Genomic DNA, 23,143 nt, shown 5'->3' with positions numbered 1-23,143 from the left:
CATCATAAGGAACACCTTTTCAAAACAGGCACAAATGGTAGCTTGAAGTAGCAACATTCAATATTTCCCGAAAATCCAATCTCAGACAGAAAATGTGTTTTGGAGGGGTGATTATGATTCACATTTTAAATCCTAGATAAAACCCCTCTGCTGAAATGAAAAAAGATATGAGCGCAGATAAAGGAGCCTGAAATACCCAGACCCTTTCTTCTCATAGATGCAAATGGGAGACTTTTCATAAATCTTGGATCCAATCTCATGAATCACAGAGAATACATTAAAAAGCCTCTGATTAGGCGTTAAATCCAATGAGCTGTGTCATCAGTGTCTTATGAAAGCGCCACTTTCAAAGACTGGCAAAGAAGCACTGCGATACGGCCAAATAAAAGATAATTCAATAAGACCAGCTATGAAGTATTCCAGCGGCGGGAGAAGGGGAGCAGCAGGTTGTGTGTAATAAAACGGGGTCAACAACAATCTGCGCACACGTACACACAAGTGGGGACACATACAACTCCCACACACACATACACTGAGGATAACCTCCAGCCTGTTGATGAATGTAGACATCTCATGCAGCACTCTGTTGCCTGGGTTAAGCACACCAGTCCACAGCAGAGAGATTTATAATGCATTCACACATGACCTGTGGCCAACACAGATCAGTTACCACAGACAGAGTATTAGGCAGGTGGGCTCTATCATGTAAAAAGCTCCCACAGTGCACCGCTGGGCTTGATACCGTGACTCGGTTGCACATGTGTACTCATATCATGGTATATATTATTCACCGTACAGCACGCACATGTGGAATATTTTTGAAAGTTATGTCCTGGAGTCATAAAAACCTGCAAAGCTGTAAAATGCAAAAAATGCAGAGAAGCTTTCAATCGTTCTGGATGATATAATGAAGGACAATTAGCTGATATTCATGTGTATGAATGGAATCCAACTTCACATAATCCATTCTGCTATTGTGTGTGTGTGTGTGTGTGTGTGTGCAGCAGAGGTGTGTTTACATCTCAATCTATGTTCTAAAATAAGCACTATGTGGGTGTTATGATTTGTATAACAGAATTCAGCAATCACTTTCATTTAATAGGGATTTTCATTTAGATGGCAAGGATGGATGAAACAGCTCTGACTGTATAATTTTTTTTGTTTCACTTCTTGTTACTTACATTTTGTTTTTATGACTCTATGTCTAGTCTGAAGTCATTTTTTAAGGAATACTTCACCCCAAATTTGCTTTTTATTAATCTGCATTGTTTTGGTGTATCAAGATATGATAGAGATGTCTCTATAGAGCAGATGTCCCTGCTCTTAAATGTTATTGAACTATTATTGTTTCTTCAACACTCCAACATATTGATAAATAGCACTACAGGTAAGAATGAAAATATGTAATTTGATTTGGGGGGGGGACTGTCCCTTTCAAAGTGACGTGCATTTTGAACAATAATAGAAAAATATAACTGATGTGTAAGTACACAACAATTACATGAACATTCAATATGTTTGTTGTGATTGCCCACAGTAAATCGACAAAAACGAATACGTAAAAAATACCCTAGTATGGGCTGGAAATGTTAAACTTTTCACCACCACTATAATCAAAACAATTGTCATCACCCGATCACTGCTATACTGTCTTTTGTCACTTCACTTTTCATGCTTAAAAACATGAAAGTGTTTCAATTTGCTCTGTCATTTTCCAAAAGCAGATGCCACAAAATGAAGTGTTAGTTGCAATAATTCAGTAAAATCCTGAAGGGGCTGGGTAATCGTGTTTAGGCTTTTCATCTCGTCTGTGTCACTGAGGACGCACTCAGAGAATATCTTCTTTCTGTGTCTCCTCAGCGAGACATAACACAGACACAGAGACAACATGGTAATCTGTTCTCATGGAACCCAAATCCAGACTCTCTTAAACTAACATCCATAATCCTTGCTTGCCGCAGTCATACTTCATTAGTCCAAAGACAAGACTTAAATCACGTTTTTTGAGCTGAAATGAAACACTGAGAAACTCCTGAGTCCCTGCTTTGACTTTAAAGCTCAGCCTGTGTAAAAGAAAAAAAAAAGAGCAGTTACTTTTGCTCAGACCATTTCTCATTAATTGTAAAAACAAAACTTCACTTTTCTCTTTAACAGAGTGCTGACAACACGCAGATCCATCGTAACTCATCTAGTGTTAAACAAAAACGGGCCAAAATCGTGTCTCATCAAGGACGTGCCCTGCCTTGTAGATAGTGTGGGAAGTGATGAGTGTTATCTGCAGCGAAGCATTAACGGCTGACATGTGTTGTGCTGTGGACTCGTGTGACCAAATGGCCGGCCTGTCTGACGAAACATCTGCTTCCCGTCTCCTTCGGTAACTTCTAAGAACGAGAGAGATACTTTTCCTCGCTGCTATCTTTCATTTTGTCCTCACTTAGATCCTTTTTTCCCACTTTCTGCTACTTCTCTCCTTAACAGAAACAATGAATCACTTTTCAGATTTTTTTTTACTTGTTTCTTTCACACTCTTCAGCGTGCATATGGTAAGTACTCTATTCAGTGGAAACTGGGAAGGCTGTAATTATAACCTCGTGGTCCTTGTGAGTTATCATCCTTCAGCAGGAACGACAAAAAGTGTCGGGTGGTGTTTGAGAGCAGCTGGGTTAAACGCTTCTGGGAACAAAGAAGAGAAGGAAGGAATAATACGGCTTCACTTAAGGTGAGGAGCCCTGACAATCTCCAAAAACCATTTAGAAAATGAAAGTGCAAGCATAAACAAATACTTTGGCAAATCTCTCTTTTTTCCATAATCCTCGTCAAATGTAAATACATCCATCCATCTCCGTCTACGCTGCTTACATGCTGAAAGAGCGAATCAAAACTGTTATGAATTTTCATGACAGTGAATTTATTGCTGTTAAAGGTTAACCTCCTTCGACCGGGGATTTGAATTTCACATTGAATAACAAAGACAGAGGGGAGCAGAGCCAAACGGGCGTCCACTCTGGTGAAGGGGGCGAACTGTGGAGCGAGATCTTTGTCTTCTATTCTGGGTGTGTGAGTCGAGGTTAAAGCCCTATTTAACCTGCTCGGCATGGTTCTTCCTGTCTACATCTTTAAAAAGAAAAAATCCTTTCATTCTTTTTTCCTCTACTTTTTCTCTTCTCCTTCCATCACTCACGTCTGTCGTACTCACGCAGACTTCCGGAGGGTGCTTAGCCCAAGGCTTTGGGTATAACAAAAAAGAAATAGAAAGAGGAAACTTTGAAGACTTCCATCTTTCATGTGAGGAATTGTTTCTCATCCTTACATCAAAGAGAATGTAAGTAGCCACGGAGGACACGCGCGCTGTCTCTGTCGAATCACAGGACTTTAGGGTTTTGAATCAAGGTGGCTCATTTTTCAAGGCCTGTTTGTGATCGAGGCAAAAACTTTTCAAAACTTTTGCAGCGTGACCTTCAAGAGTATCAAAGTGTGGCTAAAACCTGCAGATTTTCTGCTTTAGTCTCATCTTGTTGAGGTTCTGACTGTACAGTGACTCGTAATCGTCTGGTTTCAACTCTTGCCTCGCCCCCAGAATGCATCGCAAGGCATCCTGCAGTTCGACACTTCTCTCAGCGGTTGAATTGATTTGAATTTCACACCGCCTCGGGCCTCAACATTCAGATATTAAACACATATCTCAGATACTCAGATATTTTTCGCTGTCAAAACAGCCTGGGTCGGCAACTCTTACTTGTAAATCAGAAACATTGTAATGTGCTGTGACTGGAACTTGTGAATGCTCTCTCTCAGCCTATCTGACACCCCTTACGTTCTTTTAATCTCTTCAGAAGCACCAACTGACTTAAGCCCACAGAGCTCGTCTTTGTGTTGGTGTTGGGAAAACTTCAAAGGTAGTTAAACATCACAGAGAGGTTACAGAGAGGGCTCTAACCTCTGACTGCAGGCCGTTACAGAAAGACACTGTCTGCAGGATGATAAAAATCTTAATCAGACTTAACTGCTCTCAACTGACGTGTCACTTGTTGAAAGGCAGACCTTGACAACTAATGGAGAAGAAGAAAAGATGCAGGAGAGGAGCTGAAAATGTTTACTTCTCTGCCTCCACTGCAGCGAGAGAATTAGAAACTTCTTATTTGCTTGTTGTCATCTTTTAAAAAAGGACTTTGCTGTTTAGATGATGACAGCAATTCATTAGGTTCTATTTAATCCCCAGTTAGGATATTATCCCATTAAGTCTTGTGTATGTTTACGTTCAAGAGGCACTCGCATTAATGGTGTTATTCAATATTAAAGCATTCATCAGACAATCGAGAGTCAGTGCGTGGCATACTGATGAGCCGGTTAAGATATAATTAAAGCCTTAATTATATTATTCTGCACCTCAGGTATTAACACCAATGTACTAACCTATCCACCTCCGTGCATACAAACTGTAGTATTTAATACTCAGAGGAAATGAGCCTGAATTACACGTCCCTGGGAACATTTATCATCAGCTCTTTGATGCTTTAAATTGACACCAGCACTGTTTGTATTATACGTGATAGACTTGATAAAAGGTGCTGCCCAGCACAGCAAACACAATTATTCCAATTATTTCTGTTGCGATCACATGTTGACGTATTGAAAACGGCAGCTCCCTGACAACACAAGGTCTTGAACCATAAATCACAATTTATAAAAGAATGTGCATTGTTTTTTATGAAGAAAATCTGTATTCTGACCTCCTGTGAGTTTTTTTTCTATAATGTTAACTCCTAATCGCTGTTATGCTTATGGTGAGTAGATGGTGACATATTTTAAGGAATACAAATCCTGTTGGAATTCTGTAGGATGGGAGTATTTAATCATCATGTGACTGGGACGGGACAGGAATAAAAGGTAACTGTAGCGGGCAGGACATGGTGACACTTGGTCTGTTTTTATATATAAATATGCATACTATAAATATAAGCTATTCCCTTTCTTTTGAGCATAATGCTAATCATTCTGTTATTTGAATTACATTTCTTTAAATTGTTTATTATTCTCTCCTGTCTGCTTTGGTGGCTAGTTGGTTACTGCTCATCATTAGAAACGGGCCCACAAGGAACAACATGTCAGTTTCATGCATTGTGGCCTTTCAAAATAAAAGAGGCAACGCTACTACTTCCGACAGGAGAAAACGAGAACGGTCTCCGCTGCCCTCTAGCGGCCGCTTTGTGCATCACATTTTTACATTACTATGTTACTTAAGGTAATTACGTCGTCCTTATAACTACTTCACTTCCAGTAATTAGGTACATTTTTTATTACTGTCTTTTATAACGCCTTACCAGGAAGTTTTTGCCCTAAATCTAGATCAGTGGTTTTGTAGCCTAAATTCAATGAAACTGCAGCCTTTTCTACAACTGCAAACCGTACATGTATGTATCATGACGTTTGCTATTTTTAGAATTCTCCAAAGTACCACTGCCGTGAAACAATCATATGGGTCGTTTTGACAATCGGTCATATGGGTCGTTAAGGGGTTGTATTGACAAACGACGTTTAGGTTGGAGATCTTGTTGGAGAAAATGGTTTAAAACCAACTTCTTCCGCAATTAACAAGTGGACGCAGTTATGCAGATTCACTCCAAATAACAATCAACACTTTTTGTTTCACATGGGACTTGAACACCGCTCTCCTGCATCCACCTCCCCTCCCATGCGACCTAAATGGACTTTCACTTTACTTATTTTCAAAAAAGTTGGGTCGCTTTTTAAAATGTAAATAAGAAAGAATGCATGACATTCAAGATGAGTGCGTGTACATGAAAACAACAGAATATACACGGCTGCCCATAAAGTTGGAATCATTTTGTTTTCAGACACAATCCTCTGTTAATTGTGGTTTCATTTTCATTGTGATGTATTTGGAAGAGCTTGATTTCTAACGTTTTGAGAAGATATACACTCTATCTGACAATAATAATAATAATGACAATAAATCACATTGTCACAATCATTTCATGGAAAGAGGTAAAAAAAAATATTTTAATCCAACTTTATCGTGTAGCTTGTTGCATTCTGTTTTTATTACAAACAGCATCCCAACTTTTTTAGAAACAGCGTTGCATGTTTGTTGCTCTGAATGTCTAATAATGATGCAGATGGGTTGACACTGGAGCTGATGGAAAGCCTGGTGAATGTTTGCATCGAATCGCATCGCTGTCTGACGCAAAGGGCCATGTCAAAGTGGTGGTGTCTGAAAAGGGGGTTGGGCTTATTGTTCTGAGATTGGGATGGGACAGAAGATTCAAAATTTACTTCAGTGTTCCCAGTGGTGCAGTGCTGGTTGATGAGGTGGGTGCACTAGGAGGTAGATTGGTGGTTTATCAAGGAGGAAGTGGTTTTCCTCCCATATATATCAATGGCTTTTTGGATGATGGGTGGGTACACTGTAAAACATCAGAAAATGAGGTGGGTATACCCTGTAATGGTGAGTGTATTTCATCATGCTATGTCTGATGTGAATGTGTGGCAAGCTTCTGACTTCTTTGGACGACTCAAGTGATGTGTTTTGTAATTCATGCTACTATAAATCAAGCATAGATAATCATTCATAAATGTTTTAGTACAAAACAGGGCCTGCGTAGTCCCTGCAGAGAACAAAGACTCAGCTTGTATCTACTAGATGAGAGATTCACTCGTGGACATCGTGAACGTGACCATTTAAATTCAGTTCAAAGCAGAATAATGACAGCTGAATGTGGGTTAGACAAGCTTCAAAAGCACAAAGGGATGAGCTGCTGTGATATGAGATTCAGTCTCACATGGCCAAAAAAGACAAAGCAAAGCTTTTGTATGGACCAGTAGTGGCAAGAGGTCTTACTGAAAAGCATAACCAAAACATCAAAATGGAAAAGAGAGCAGCAAATGTGAGCAGAAAACAAAGAGGCCTGAGAGAACAATAAGCTAATCAGTAGAGGAAATTATGGCTTATAGCTTGACGTCAGTAAGGGAAGTGCGTAACACCGGGAAAACATCCAGTCCACTGTTTCTATTATGATTCACAAAGAGCTGCGAATAATTCATCTGATTCACAAAGGCCTATCACAATCTTTGGCCGGTAAATCCTGCAGTTAATGTACTAATCAAGGTGTTATAATGACAGGAACATGAGTAGTAGGATTATATGACTAAAAAATTACTTTGCTTTTCTTTTTTCTTTGCTGTGGTGCACTCACCGTGCCTTAAAGGACCACCTCACCAACTTTTAACCTAAATCCTATCATCCTTTTTTACAGGATTAACCTAAATCCTATCATTCTACTGCAAGGACATATGAAACTACAAACATTAAATTACCCAATGCGCTCGCCCTCGTATGCTGCTAAAAGACGTCACCAGCCAAATGCAGCATCTGACAGCGAGCAGAGTTCCTGTTAAACTAAAGCGTCTAATCGTGTCGGCTCACTTCCAAGCATGGGTAATTTAAAAGCAGAGAAGTCTCCATAATCAGACAAGCAAGAAATCCTTCTTCTGGCTGCTTTTGCTCACAAGTGGTGGAGGAATAAAGCTAAGAGGTAATGTGTGATAGTTGTACTGACCGCATTTAAATGCACCATGTGTAATTTTCTGACGCTGGTGGTCTTAAAACAGCAATAAAAGACTGGTGACGTCTTAAAAGAAGCATGGGAGTTGTCTTCACCACCACTGCCGTCATTGAAGTCAGCTTCTTCTAATTACAATCCCTTTAGTGCTTCAGGAAAGGTTTTTTTTAGGTCTCCACTCAAAACAAACGGACCAACTGATTAAAACAAACAGTTTCACATTAAACAACAGTGTTTCTTCAGTGGACACAGGACGTCCCAAAGGGGGTTTAAGCCGATCTGCTGCTAACGTTTGCTCAGCTTGTTCCTCTGAAAACTTAAGATCTGTAATCCTTTATCTGGTTCAAATATATAGTCAAAACAACCAACATTTTACAAACGTGTATTGTAAAAATGTGGACAAAACTGGATAAAAAAGTACATTTATGGCAACTTCTGGTGGACAACCACAACGCTAAGGCAAGCTCAACGGAGATATGACACCACTGAGATGCAATCAAATGAAACGGATCACTGATTAGAATAGAAATTAAAATTGGCCTGCATTTGAACATTTTTAGAAACACTAAGGATCATGTAAAAACACAAATTGACAAGCTATATAATACAGGTCAAGTTGTTTTTATACAAATGAATGTGGAAAAGTTACATATTATACCTTTAAGAGAAATAGCTACTTAACACACTCTTTGACTTGTTTTTTTGCAGAGCTAATTTGGGGATAAATCACTGACTAGTTGAATTTTTTGTTTTTTTCAACAGTACAGATGTAACTTTGTTTGCAAACCAGCCGGAAAAGCTAAAATCATGGCTGCAATGCTGTTTTCTTGAAGCATGAAGACGAGGTGATGGAGGTTGTATTCATTGTGTGCATCATGTTCATACTGTGCATTATAATTTGACTGTACAGAAAAATTCTATTTTCTCTGCAAGTATTGGACGCATTTGACAGCTTTTTCCCCCATAGCTACAGCAAACGTGCAGGATTGACGTGGCATCCCCAATAACGATGGTGAAATGTTCTGCCTTCCAGAAAGTGAGGTGAAGTAAAATGCTCAGGCTATCAAGGCTTTTTGGCATTAAAAAAAATTGCGTTGCATCCCTGTGTGAGCGGGGTCATACTCTCCCTCTATCATGGCAGCCTCACCTTGGCACACAGGTGTCAGAGAGCTGCCTGCAGCTGAAAATAACCCTCGCAGAGCAGCTGTCAGGCAGTTGGTATTACCATGAAATCCATTAAGAGGAATCATTCCTGCCAATAAACTACAGAATCTCTCATCTAATGGAAAAGAAATATCATCAAAATCCCATGTTTTTGAAACTTGATGTTGGAAAAAACAAATGACATTTCTGTTTATCAACATGTAAACATTGCAGCATCTTCAGTCACTTGACACTTGTGAATACTCCTCCTGTGAATCATAATGAGTATGAGACAACAAAACCATCTCACCAGACAACCATGTCTCCTAGAAATTATGTTTATGTAATACTAATTTGCATTCTCAATTACATTGTGGTGAGAAACATAATTGCTACCTGGATTATGTTCGCAGAGATATTTTTTCTAGTGTAGGAATGCTACATACAGTATATATAAGACATGCGAGTTATCGGAGGTTGTCGAGGTGGAGGCGTAAAGGGCCCTGACACCGGAGAGCAGGGTACACATCCTCAGTCCTGAGCAGCTAAAGTACTTTGGTTGAAAAAAAGATCATGATTTGGCTGTTAATAAAGTAAAATCTTCCTGTGTGGTGCTTTAAGTCACTGATAACCTTTAAAATATTTAATGAACAATCTAATATTCCCCTAACCCTAACTAAGCCTTAAAATAAACCTAAACAAGTGTAATAATTTTTTTGAAGGTATGAGCAAGTAACAGGGTTATGTTTTCAGAATACAAATTATCAGAAGCTATGTTCTGTGACAGTTACAGTTGTAATTGCTGATATTCTGAATACTGTCTTTTAAAATTAGATTACTTGAAGTGATTCCAAAAGCATACCAAGGAGTTATGCTTTTGGTTCGGTTTGTTTGTTTGTATGTTTGTCAGCAGGATTACAGAAAAACTACTGACCCGATTTTCATGAAACTTAGTGAAAGGGTTTAGCATAGGTCCATTAAATTTTGGAGCAGATCCAACTCACAGGGCGGATGAGGTCTGGGCTCTCTGAGTGCCCTTACTATTTGTTTTATTTTATATGCGCTAAAAATAATATACAGCAGGCAGTTTCCAGAAAAAGATTTTTTTTAAATGTGCAACAATTTGTGCACATACAGTGTACCTGCAACATGACAATAACAGAGGAGATGCTAAGGCAGGCCACTAATCCAAAGTATTAATACATTATCTAATCTAATCTAATCTAATGGAATACTTTACAAATTTCATTTTAGGGCAAGTATTCAGTAATCTGTAGTGGAATGTGTTTCATAAGTCACCCTCAGAACACTGTTTATGTGCAGAAATTGTAGGAAACTAATTAAATACGTTGTCAGGAGATGTTTTCCTGATAAGTTCAGTATCTATATTTCACATTTTATGCCAATTGACATTGCCATTTTGTTGATTAAAAAAAGGCATTTCCTTCTAAATGCATTTGCTGTTGCAAGTAATAATGTATAATTTTCTTAATTAAATCTCTTCATTTTTAGGAGACAGGGTTGCACCAGCTGCACCGTTTCAGTGTTGAGTTAGCTGGGTAAACATAAAATACAGAACGTAGACTGTTCAGGGTTAAAATTGTGGCCGGACATGAAAACCAATGACTGAGAGGGATAGAGAGAAACACCATTGTTCAGCTACAATATCTCACTACATCTTATATCTTCTCTTATTCTTCCGTCTGGTTCCTTCAATTCTGCCTTTCAGCCACTTTGTCTACCTCCTATCTCTGTACTCTCTCCCTTATAACCTTCACTGCTACATTATTGTCCTGTTATGTTTAATAAATCTTTATCATGTGTGTTCCTTTTCTCTCTCTCGCCTTCTCCCCCACCCTCATTTCCCATGTCTCTTCCCCTGTTGTCTCTCTCCATCCCTCTTTTCTTCCACCTCTCCCCTTCCCTTCTACCCTGGATAGCTGCTGTAATGAACCCATAAATTGGAGCAACACAGCGGTGGCTACAGGTCGGGCTGGGGGGGAGGGTGGATATAAGGGGGGGACGAGGGGGCGTTGAGCCTGACAGAGAAAGAGAGAGAGAGGTAGAAAGAGGATAGAGAGAGAGAGGATAGGGGGGCGATGCAGGGCAAGGATTCATTCCTGCAGACAGGGGAAGAGATATGACTCCAGTTGGAGAAGAGACAGACTACAAGGGGAGAGACGGAGGAGGAGGAGGTGCAGAGATGGAGGAGGTAGAGAGACAGAGAGAGGCAGGGGGGGAGGGGCGTTGGGGGAGGAGGCTCCATAAATTGGTTTCAGGAATTAATTTGCACTAAGGTAAGGTATAGCCTTGGAACATGCCATCCCAGTCAGATGAGAGGTCCTGTGGAAGGGAGACTGATCACAATGGCAGCAGATGGTGGAAAGTGGGGCCAGGGGTTTCAGGGGGCCAGGGTAAGCGATGGGAGGCAAGGGGAGAGGTGTATGGTGGGGTGACAGGGGTGGAGGAAAATATAACGGAGATAGATGAGGCCCGGACAGACATACAGACACACAAACACCAAGCTCAAATGTACTGTGAAACACAAGCGGCCACCTGGCAACTGCGATGGTCCCACTGGAATGTTGGATAATGATGCTGTTGGGTGCTAAATATCATCAGTGTGTGAATACTCATCACTTTGCAGCATTTCTAATTACTCTGGTGGTGTCGGGCTAATACATATTGGCAGCACTGTAATATTCATTAGCAGATAAGATTCCACAATGTCTCAACTGCAAATGAAAAAGTTGGGGAGTAATTGTAATTTCTTTTAAACCACAAACAAGCTTGCAAACGACTTTGGCTATGAGCTAATGCGTTTTCACTCAAGCATAAACTTTTTTTTTGCTTAATTTGAGGGATTGATGGTATGGTTTTATGTTTATCCTGCTTTTCTTCTGTAAAATGGGCTGCATGGATTTATCGCTGTGGCATTAAATTCCAGGATAAAAAAAATTGAGTCAATTACTTAGTTTCTGACGCCATAATCATTTCTCATATTGATTCCATTTTCACTTTCACATATGCAGTTTGCTAAGTTTTCACAGTACAGTTGACACCTGAAGCCAATAATACTGAGGGAGCGACAGGAAGGAAGAGGAGGCAGGATGGGTGGAGCGGGAAATGAATACTGTTGACTGTGGTGCTCAATTTGCCATGCTGAAAAGCATTAAGCTGCATGGAGGCAAAACTGTGCTTAATACCATCAAAGCAATCAAAGGCAGGAAAAGGCAAATATATAAATAGCAAAAGAAAAAAAAACAGTCTCAGACCAAGCCATGCAAAATATCAAGAACTGCTCACAAGAAACCAACACAAGAAAATCAAACAAATCTCATCAGAGCTGACTCGTTTATAGAAAAGGAAAAAGAAAAGACTGTTGAGCTGAAATTGAAACTGATAAATACTGAAACAAGCTGCAAAGGTGTCTTATAAAAAAAATCATAATAATAATAATAATGATCATACAGAAAAAACAGCAGGAAGCATTGATTTGAAATGTGAAGCCCTGTTGCCGTTACCTGAGCTTGGAATGCCCCCTCCCCCCCCCCCCCCCCAAAAAAAAAACAAAAAACCCAAAAACTTTTATGACTCCATAAAAGCTTTTACCTCTTCTTATGTATGGTTCTCAAAGTATATCATTCCCCATCATTCCTCGAGTAATATTACACCTGCTCAGGTAAAGGCAACAAGGGGAGCGACAGCATGTTGTGATGCTGGCTTTAGGCATGCTGTCTGAAGTCTCTGCCACCATTGTGCTTGGATCTACCCACTGGTGCCGCTCTGCTTCCAGCTGACATTCACTGCAGTCGCTGCCTCTGTTCATTCCACTGACGTGGTAATGGAGTATGTACTGTGACAGACTGATCCATCTTATTTTAGTGTTTGTAATCATGATAGACAGTGTGTTTTTAGTATTTTAGAGTGGATAAAACAAGTATCTGGTACATAATGTTATTCTTAAAAGGCATGTGATCAGAGTAAAATGTGCCAATATCTGTACTCGTGATGAAGGGAAATGCTCATTGGGTAGCTTTGTTGTGTAAATATAGTTCTCTTCCTCTTGTGATCAAAAACATTAATCACCCAGTTCTGAGTCTGCTCTGTGAATGGTATTTTAATAAATAATAAATATAGCAACTTCTGATCAGCCCATATTAATTTCAGGTTTAAAATATCAACTTCTCAGAGGCGTTCAGCCCCCTACAACATGTAACAAAACGTTAATTTTAATGGAACAGTAGTGTGTTGAACACCCTCTGTTGTGTCCGCTGCCTTTTTAATACTTTATAGACACGGAGCTGTGAATTGGGTAACACCTCTTAAGGCCACCAAATGAGAGAAAATGTACTTCAAACCCCTTTTTATAAAAATGGTGCACACCATTTTCAAACAGATTGTGACTGATTGTGACTGAATGTTCACATTACATTTGAGTCACATCACTATATACTATATACTTGTGGATCTCATCCAGAACAATGATTAGGAATTATGGACAGGGGGACAGATTTTTCCTCTTAACCATTTGGATGAAAACGTGTTTCGTCTGTTGCAAAATCTTTCTTTTATGGTGCAACAGAAAGAACACTTTTTAAAACTCTGATAGTTAGATGTTCAGATCTTCTATAGTAAGTGATGCCGAATGACCCTCAGGCTTTGCCAAAGATCACTGGGTATATAATCTTTAGAAAATTGTATGTCTGGTGTAATGCTGATACATGAAAAGACGCTGAAGCCCGTTCTTTTTATAGCTACTTCCTTGACAACAATCTATAAGTCTTAGTGCATCAGCTGTTCTGTTTTCTCTGTCTATGTATACAGAATGTCTATAGCAGGCCCCTTCTATAAATGAATCACCATTATTAATAATCAATATCTCCTCAAGGCCATGGTGATGCTTCCTCTAACAGCATGTAATGAGGCAGGGACATGTTGCATGTTATTTTATTGGGATCTGTAATGGGTCTATCTGTTTTATTAATGGACAAAACATGTATCAGCAGCCCTGCAGTGACCTTTTTTTTTTTTTTACTTCCCGTCTCTGATGTGTGTCGTCCTACTCGTCTCCTTCCCTTCTGTCCTTTTTTCTCTGTCTCATTTATCCAGTGAAAACCGTCCTTGAGGCGGTACAGCATTAGGCAGGTTGTTAACACAGGAGAAAAGGGCGTTCAATGTCATGTCACCGTGTCGCAAAGCATGACAGAGCCGGGGCCCGGGCCGTCTTCTCCGGGAAATAAATACATCGCCATTTTCCTTTTCAGAGTGTAATGGTCTGGATATTACATCTCCTGTGGGACATTACGGTCTATGGATAATAAATCCATCCTACAGAGCGTGAGTACGAGTGTTTGCATGTGCGCACATGTCTTAATGAGAGTGTGTGTGTCTGCATGTGTATGTACCGCGTAGGTGTGTTTGCGTACGTTTCTGTGGGGGGTTTACGTGCGCACTGTGAGGCAATTTGTCCCCTAGAGAGAAAGTGATCCACTATCTCTACACATCGTCAGCTGGAAGCAGCGAGGCAGCCGTAAATCTCAATTACACAAACCCCTCCCTTCGCCTCCCTCCCCTCCCCCCCTCCCTTGCCACAGGTGACAATGGACCAAATTGACTGCTCGATGTTGTGTTCCAAGGCTTACCATTGGCTTCGGGCTGAGTCTGAGAGGGCACGGCTACGTAGGGGTCCTCCCCTTTGTCTGAGCTCATGGGGGGGTCCTTCCGCTCCACCATGCGGCCCCGCCCCAGGGGGCCCTCCGCGGCCTCGGGTAGGGCCGAGGTGGGGAGTGAGAGGGTGTGGTGATGGTGGCGGTGATGGTGGCCTGCCGGACACAACACAGGTTAACCGACGCTCGAGGCAGACAGGGACAGGCTGAGCACAGGCCAGCAGGGGCACACACACAGACGCACAGACACACACACACACGTCTATTCCTCCTTTGAAGCTCACACACAGGCACAGATACACTCACACACACACAGGGACAGCTGCTGGGCTGTGTGAGGCAACAAAGTGTTTCTCCCTGGTGACCCAGGGCAACTCATTAGCAAATGTGTGTGGTGTGTGTGTTTCTCAGGATAGACGTGTCCTTTCTTTTTTTTCTGTCACTCTCTCCCTCCCTTGCCGTCTCCCCTCCTGTTCTGACTGACATGTCAAAGCTCCGTCGGGCCTGTCAGAGCGTTCAGAGTACAATTGCATTGCTCCACAGTCACCATAGGGTGCCTACCTTTGATATGAAGGACAAGAGACAAACTTTCTTTCCATCGCTCCTGTTGCGACTCTGCCTGTAACTTTTCTTTAACTGTAAAGCGCCTCTGTTCATGCTCTTCCTCGCTCCCTTTCGCAAGCTTTCTGTTCCTTTAAATCCAACTTTTCAATCAAAGTTGAAGTCGTTTTCATGTACACCGTTAACTTTAATTCATGAAGTTTACTGAAAAGCTGAAACAAATTGTTGATTGAAAGAAACTTAAACTGCAACTATTTTAATCAATTGATCAATAATTTTGAATGTGAAATATTCTCTGATATGAGCTTCTCAGCTGTCTAGATTTGCTGCTTTCTTCATCTCTTGTGACATTTAACTGAATATCTTTGTGTTTTGGACTACACCTTGGGCTCTGGGAAAATGTGCTTGTGAGAAATCTTGATTTTTTTTTTTTTGACATTTTATAGACTAAAAGAATAATCGAGAAAATAATTGGCAGATTTATCAGCAACGAAAATAACTGTGGGAGGCAGACAGGGGCGTCACTTCATGTTGAAAAGATGTAAGGGACATAAGTGCTCAGATGACATTTTACACAGCATCCCAAAGTTTTTGGAATTTGGGTTGTTAGTTAACATTTCCTGGTGCAAGCTATTCTTAAAAAACATTTAAACAAATTATGCTTGTAAAAAGTGACGAAGCCATTTCAAGAAGTGGTGGGGACATGTCCCCAGCATCCCCGGTGTCTGTTATTTGTTATCTTCTTCTCTTTCCTCCTCTCTGCCTTCATCTCCACTTCCGTCTCTTTGCCATTTACTCCCACTTTTCTTCGCTTTAAACCCAAACATTTCATATTTGCACAGCCACTTATCTTTATTTAGCAAGGCCCTCAGCAACATGGCTAGATCAATCATGAGAAATATGTCATTAACAGTTAATGAATTTTCTCTGACTTGACTCCTCCCTGTAATTAAATTCCTTAATGGCTAAATGAACTACTCGCCAACAGTTGAAGAGGGAATCATAACACAGCCAGAAAGTTACACTGATGATGAGACTATAAAAAGGATAGCACACGCAGGATGTCTCTCTGTGGAAACGTAAGTGCTCTAACACCGTAAAGTGACAATTGCAACAAAGTACTCTTTCATCTGTGGATGATGGATCATACCTATCCCCTCCCCGTCTATCACTGCACGTCTCTCAAACAATGTGTTTTCCTGCATCCGCCTGTCGCCTGCTTTTTTCTCATTTTCTTTCAAAAGCAGAGTTTGTGCATCAGCTTTGTCCGTTTATTTTTGAACCATGCTAATCACATTACCATCCCACATGCTAACACTTAAGCCACCCTACACAATTTTGCAGAAGCTACATACTGTATTTAACATAATGTATTAAGCCACACGTTTAAGGAAAAAAAATCTGCCCTAGATGAAGAGTGACAACACTTTTATCAACAGCCTCAGTGGAGCTCAACCCCCAATTCCCATTTTGACACGCTCTTTTCATGGAGGAGGTGACAGCCGCATGTGTGTGTGTGTGTGTGTGGGTGTGTATGTTTGCAGATGTGCAAGTGCCTTTTCAATATGTGTTTATGCTTGTGTCTGAAGAGGAGAAGGCATTTCAGTGGGCTTACGTTGATGCTGCTGGTAGACTACGCACAACAGACACCCACACACAACCACCACCCAGAGCCTCCTCCTCCTCCGTGTGGCGTGGCAATCATTAAAATGATTTATTTAACTATTGGCCCAAGGCTGAGAGATTAGTGTGACAGGCCTATTTTATAATTCATTCCCCCACCGCCAGGGGAAGTGCAATTCAGGCAGATGACACACATAGAGAGAGAGCTCAGAGCCTCAGAGCTACTCCACGGATCAGGAAAAAAAAAAAAGCCCTAAACTGCCGACGGATGCACATCCCTCTCTTTCTACAGATTAAAAGAGAGGCGAGGATGTCTAGTCTGGAGTAGAGGAGAGGAGAATGAAGAGGGGGCATTTATTTATCTTCAAATCCATATCAACCACCGACAGATAGACGGAGGGGCCAGGGCAACGGCTGAGACGTTGTTTGGGGGGTTGTAAACTGGGTGTTGTCTGTGTGTGTGTTTGTGTGTGCCTGGAAACACACAGCCGAGCCTTTGGGAGCATATTCAGCACTATAGGGGTGCACACTAACACAGATGCCTTTTTTCTGACCCTGGATCTCCAAAAGGAGGGAGAATCACAGTGGGGGTACGGCCACAGGGGGGTGAGGGAGAGAGAGAGCTGGGCTTTCTGGAATGACTTCAAAATATCTATTCTTGTCATTCTGTATGGATCTGACTGTTTTGATCTGGCAGCTGCGAGGTATAGGTGTGTGTGTGTGTGTGTGTGTGTGTGTAAGAGAGAGAGAGAAAACCAAAAGCGTGGTAGATAAAAATAAGGTGGATGTGTGGGTGCTCTGGATAACAGTGACTTTGCTGCGGGCTAATCACATCTGTTTATCATTCTTTAAAAAGACATGAGTGATGAAAATGTTATCAATGTGATTGCGAAATTGTGGTGTGTGGTTAAGAGAGTATTTGCTGAAAGAGGCCAGCACTGAAAATGTGTGTGCGTGTATATCTGTGCATGTTTACACTGAAGAGGGCCTATAAAGCCAATTTTCTGTTTTATAATGTCACAATGTTAAATGTTTACATTAAACATGAGCAAATAATGTATGTAAAAGTAATCCCTAATACATTTCAGACCGTTCTCAGAACTCAGAACTTCTCTCGGCTCAGTCAGTTCCTGATGGTCATCTGCTTCAGGCCTGTTACTGCAGTGTTTACATTACATACACTTATCTAAGCATGTAGCTTAGCACAAAGACTGGGAACAGAGGGAAACAGCTAGCTTGCTCTGTCCAAAGGTAACAAAATCCAGCTATCAGCACCTCTTGATCGCTAATCGACACATTATATTTTATTTGTTTTACCTGTACAAAAAACAGTGTATAAACAATTTATTGGTTTATTGGGGTTATGTGGCCCTGAGCATGTGCCAGGCAACTAAGAAAGGCTCCAGAAAGTTACTTGTCCTGGCCAAGAAATAGTCAGGCCCCATAAAATGAAACAAATGAAATAAAATGTATTAATTAGTGGCTGTTACCATTCGACAGAGCCAGGCTAGAATTTTCCCCTTGTTTCTTTTTGCCAAGCTAAGCTAATCTGCTGCTGCTGACTCCAGCTTCATATTTACTATATTTAATCATTTATTCTCTTCAACTTCACTTGAAACTGTTATGTTAATTTTGCACTAAGTTCTTAAATAACTGAGAAAACATGCAGGAGTATACGAAATACCATGTAGTTATTTCATATGCTACTGCTACATGTAGCTACATGCTAACATTGGGAAAACTATAATCCTGGCTGCAGGTGTTAATGTCTCCCCAAATTTCAATCACATTCCTGCTAGGATATGTACGATTATGTATTTTTTGGGCGTAGAAGCTGTTACTTGTAACAGCAAAGAGCCACCACAATGCCGTCATAGTCATGTCCTGACTGCAGTAATGGTGATACAGAGACGGGAGAGCTCCCCTTCAGAATCCCACTCTCTTTTCTTGGCGAGACCTGTTTGGTTGAGGTTAGGTGTTAACCTCGAGTGGTTAAGGTTAGGATAGCCTGATTTTGTCAGGGGATAGGACCTAAACAAATCAGTTACCAGCACCTTGTGTATGGAGCCCTGGCCAATCCCAGCACTTGAATGCTACACAGGTATGTGTGCCAATAAAAGGAGTGGGATTCATAATGGTTCATCTGTGCCAGCATGCTTGGTGGCAGTTGGCAAATCCGATCTTTCCTAACTCTAAACAGGCCAGTTTAATCTCTCTCTGTCCCTCTGTTCACACATCCTACTTAATGTGCACACTGAGGCATTTCCTCACCATCAAGGCCTTAAACCACCAACAACCAGATCCATCCAATTAGCTAAGCAAAGGTCAGGGCTAATCGATGATATTGCACAGGGGATAAAGAGGAATGGGCACTTGGAACAAGGAGGGAGAGGAGATCTAATAGAATTAATACAATCAGAATCAGCATTAAAGACTTTTAATTCTACATTTCTGATTTCTAATTCTACATGCTTGATTCTTAACAGAGAAGGGACTGGATGAGGGGAAACACTATAAGTGAATTGACCGACCATGCTTTAATGTTTCATTACCTTCGTAACTGGAGGGAACGTCTATCAAAAAGAAGGAACGAAATGAATTCAGTTAAACCATGAGTCATTAATAACCCTTCTTTACACATGTGGGAGGAGTTTTCATTTCCTTGAGAGGGGATGATTGATTGACTAGATGAAGAGGTGTGTCTGAAGTTAAAGAGTCAGGGGAGATGAAATGCAGCTCCTGTCTTTTATTTGATTGCCTGTACAGTATATGTGAAATACTTACCATTCAGCGCCACAAAGGTGTCTGGAAGAAGAAGAAAAGAAATGAGGGGGAAACATGTTATTGCTTGCAGTAAAGAGAGCTTATGCTTTAACATGATCAAAAGTCATGACTTTTAAAGTAATTCAGAATCGACTGGCTGCTCGATATTTTCCTAACTTTAAATCAGAGGTGATCTATAGCGTCTGCAGCTAATGAAAGTTCAACGCTATGGCTTCCCTTGACTAAACATACTGATGAAATTGAAGGGAAAATGCGGCGCCTTCATTTACTCTGAGTAAACAGTCGAAATTGAGATGAAATGGACTAAGATGAATGATTTGAGGTCAAATTGTTTTGAAGTTTCTTTTGCAAACTGAGCGGCTCAGTGCAATATCAACAGTATCACATTTGATGAATCCAAACATGAATGCTGGACATGAAAAGATCAAATATACACTGTAGAGAAAAAATAAGTCTTTCAAGGCTTTTGGGGCTGACTTGTTCTAGGTTTCAATATGAGCCTTGTGACCGCTCCAAAGTCCATTCCTTGCCTGCATGTTTATGTTGTGTTTTTGTAGCAAATCGCAAGAAGGAACCCAGTCTTTGCCCAAGTGGACACAACACTCTATTGACCAGGGGACCAGAGAAACAGCGGGGGAAGGACAGAAGAGGATGAGAGCCGAAAGGGACAGATGGATGGAAGAGACTGAAAGAGAGGATTGTGAGGGCGGAACAGACGGGGGAGAAAAAGGTGACAGCAGCGAAGAAGGAAACGGAGGGCCGAGAGAAAAGGGAGACGGAGTTAACAGGGAAGAGAGGAATGGTAGCGGGGGGGTACAGAATAGAGGAGGAAAGATAAGAGTGAAGAGGGCCTGCTTACTTTGGCAGTCTCCCAGGCCATCTGTGTTACCATGCTCCACGTCCTGCTCAAAGGCTGATCTGCGGGGAACAGAGACATCATGGTCAGCAGTGGAAAACAGGCCAGGCCATGCAGGCTCGACACACCTAACAAAGTAACAAAGCTATAGGAAAGCTTACTACAAAAAACAACCCCAAACACAGCGTACCCTATGCTTGCACACAGTGTAGGCTGCAGAAAGCCCTATACTGGAACAAAATCAAAGAACACCTAGCAGGTGCCCTGGAGGCCTAAAATCAGTGTTTATGATTGCTGGCAGGCTAGTAAATCCATAGCTGGCACAAAACTCATCGCCAGAAGTGTTGATAAAAATAGATTTATGTTTCCTTTGACTGTAATACAAACTGTCACCCTAACTTGTATAGCTTTAAAGGAAAGGTTCAATGTGTAGGAAATGTGTTTATTTGTGTTTAATTTAATTGTGTTTTTTTTTTTCACCTGTTAGCTTAGCTTAGCACAAAGACTGGAAACAGAGGGAAACAGCTAGCCTGGCTCTGTCCAAAGGTAACAAAATCCAACTATCAGCACCTCTTGATCGCTAATCAACACATTATATTTTGTTTGTTTTACCTGTATAAAAACCAGTGTAAAAACAATTTATTGGTTTATTGGGGTTATGTGGCCCTGAGCAGTTGCCAGGCAACTAAGAAAGGCTCCAGAAAGTTACTTGTCCTGGCCAAGAAATAGTCAGGCCCCATAAAATGAAACAAATGAAATAAAATGTATTAGTTAGTGGCTGTTACCATTCGACAGAGCCAGGCTAGAATTTTCCCCTTGTTTCTTTTTGCCAAGCTAAGCTAATCTGCTGCTGCTGGCTCCAGCTTCATATTTACTATATTTAATAATTTATTCTCTTAAACTTCACTTGAAACTGTTATGTTAATTTTGCACTAAGTTCTTAAATAACCGAGAAAATATGCAGGAGTATACTAAATACCATGTAGTTATTTCATGTAGACTATTTCTTCATTGAATTAGCAGAAAACTGTATCATATTGTGATATATATTCTTATTGAGATATAAAATGACCGAGTGTTTATGCGGGATAAAAAACTCTTACTTTAAAAAATGTGGAAGAATTGTACAACAAAGTGAAACCCTTTTTATAAGAACTTCACTTTGTTCAATTCTTTCTGCTACTCCTCAGTATCTGACATAATCTAGGTTCAGTAGAGATATGAGGCTGTAGTCCCAATCACATGGGCGAAGACCAGGGCAGTGAGGGGTAGCCAGGCTTGAGGGCCATCATATGACACAGGGGGAGAGAGAGGGGGCAGAGAGAGTTTCGGAGATGTTATTTTCTGATGCAATCTGCACAGAGACCTGTTTTCTTCCTGAAAGACCACCAAGCAGGCAGTAAGGAGATCTGTGAAACAGAGCGGACCAACTGTCAACCAGGATCACAGTCACGCATGACAGCTTTTCACAGTCCTCCTCGGCTCCCCCCTCCCCAGTCCTCCTCCTCCTGCCTGTCCACCCGCCTCTCATCTTCCTCACCCTCGACTGGTCACAATTATAGCATAAAGAAGAATGATTTTCCAAAACAGCATCACCCACCCCGTATCCCCTGATCTGAGTTGAAAGCGTGAACCTGAGGACAGGAGGATTTTAGGAGGGAAATACAATTGAATTTCTGCTGTTCTGTTCTCAAATAAGAAATATAATCAAAGTAACTCCTTCATTTATATTTATATGTCTGAGATGATTGAAAAATGTAATGCATTCATTTACTATTCGTATTTTCCTGCAGTTTCACAGAACCTTAATTGGGATGGAGATGCCAAATTTTGCCCTCTTGATAACTAATTTCCCTTCCAAAGCAACAACAATAACAGTCACATAAACAACAACAGTGCATCCTGTTCTCATATCTGGGGGTACGTTTAATCTGCTTATCTGATTTACTTATCATACACAGTCATAATCACAAAGCAGACGCAGAGTTGCACAATTAAACCTGTCTGAGCGCAAATGCCATCCAAGCACTCCGGGTATCTGCCGGATTTTCCTAACAGACGCCGTATCACCCTGCCACGAAATGTTGTTTGGCCTCTTTGACAACACCAAAACACTGGCAACCTTTCGGTCATGGTTTCCATGGCTGATAATAACATTACAGGCTGTGTTGAGATGAAGATTACAAGGTTTAAATCCCATTGGTCTTGAGATGAATTAACAATGAGTAGTCACACTACAAATGCACTGTCTGGGCCGTACTTGGCACATGTGATCGTGAATAAGTATAGTATGAACCCTCGGTTAAAGGGTTCAGGTCCCGTAGCGGCTGCATTTCAGCAACAGAAGTGCAAATCGTTCGAATGTGACACTACACTCGGTTCAGCTCAGGGTTAAGATCCCACTGCAACCGCATGATGCATATTTAAATCAGACTCAAACTGAGCTGTACATCACTGGAGGCAACGTAGGGCCACTCTTTTTTATATTATCTTGCATCAGATGTGATTATTATGTGAGATGTGTTGTTGCACTGAGGGGACTTGGTTGCTGAAATGCAGGTCAGGCATAATAGCATTAATTATTCATATCACAAGTGAATGGGCAACCAGGGACCTAATATACTGTATGTACAGTGTAAAGTAAGTATACATAATCCTTTCTCAAAGTCACCCATTCCTTTTGAATTAAAGGAATACCTGCAGTAACTCAGACATTCATTACACAGCATTTCACCAGGTAATGAATCAGTATATGTGTGCAGATTTATTCAAAGTAAGAATCCACCCAGGATCCAAAAAGGAGTAGGGCCAGAGGCTGTGATAAAGGCTTAACCTTAAGAGACCCACATAGACCCATTTTTGTCTTTTTTAGGGGTTGGACAGGGGGTCTTTAGGGGGAGATAGCAGGTCAAGAGTACATAGTCCTA

General features: G+C 41.0%; 1 protein-coding gene across 2 annotated transcripts in view; it reads right to left on the bottom strand.

The window, feature by feature from the left end:
• The window catches only part of sema6a (sema domain, transmembrane domain (TM), and cytoplasmic domain, (semaphorin) 6A), a 122,077-nt gene that overhangs the window by 5,596 nt on the left and 93,338 nt on the right, over window positions 1–23,143 (bottom strand). Inside the window, exons 16-18 of one of the 2 annotated variants that reach the window (XM_059336338.1) lie at window positions 20,220–20,278; window positions 19,361–19,381; window positions 14,369–14,548 (exon numbers count right to left, since the gene is read on the bottom strand). In XM_059336338.1, coding sequence (XP_059192321.1) covers window positions 14,369–14,548; window positions 19,361–19,381; window positions 20,220–20,278 — 260 coding nt within the window. The remainder of the gene's footprint in view (window positions 1–14,368; window positions 14,549–19,360; window positions 19,382–20,219; window positions 20,279–23,143) is intronic. The other variant, XM_059336339.1, reaches the window with a different exon arrangement.

The sequence above is a fragment of the Centropristis striata genome, chromosome 7 (genome assembly GCF_030273125.1).
Source record: "Centropristis striata isolate RG_2023a ecotype Rhode Island chromosome 7, C.striata_1.0, whole genome shotgun sequence".
In the NCBI taxonomy this organism is placed as follows: Eukaryota; Metazoa; Chordata; class Actinopteri; order Perciformes; family Serranidae; genus Centropristis; species Centropristis striata.
This window is presented reverse-complemented; position numbering and strand designations above follow the sequence as displayed.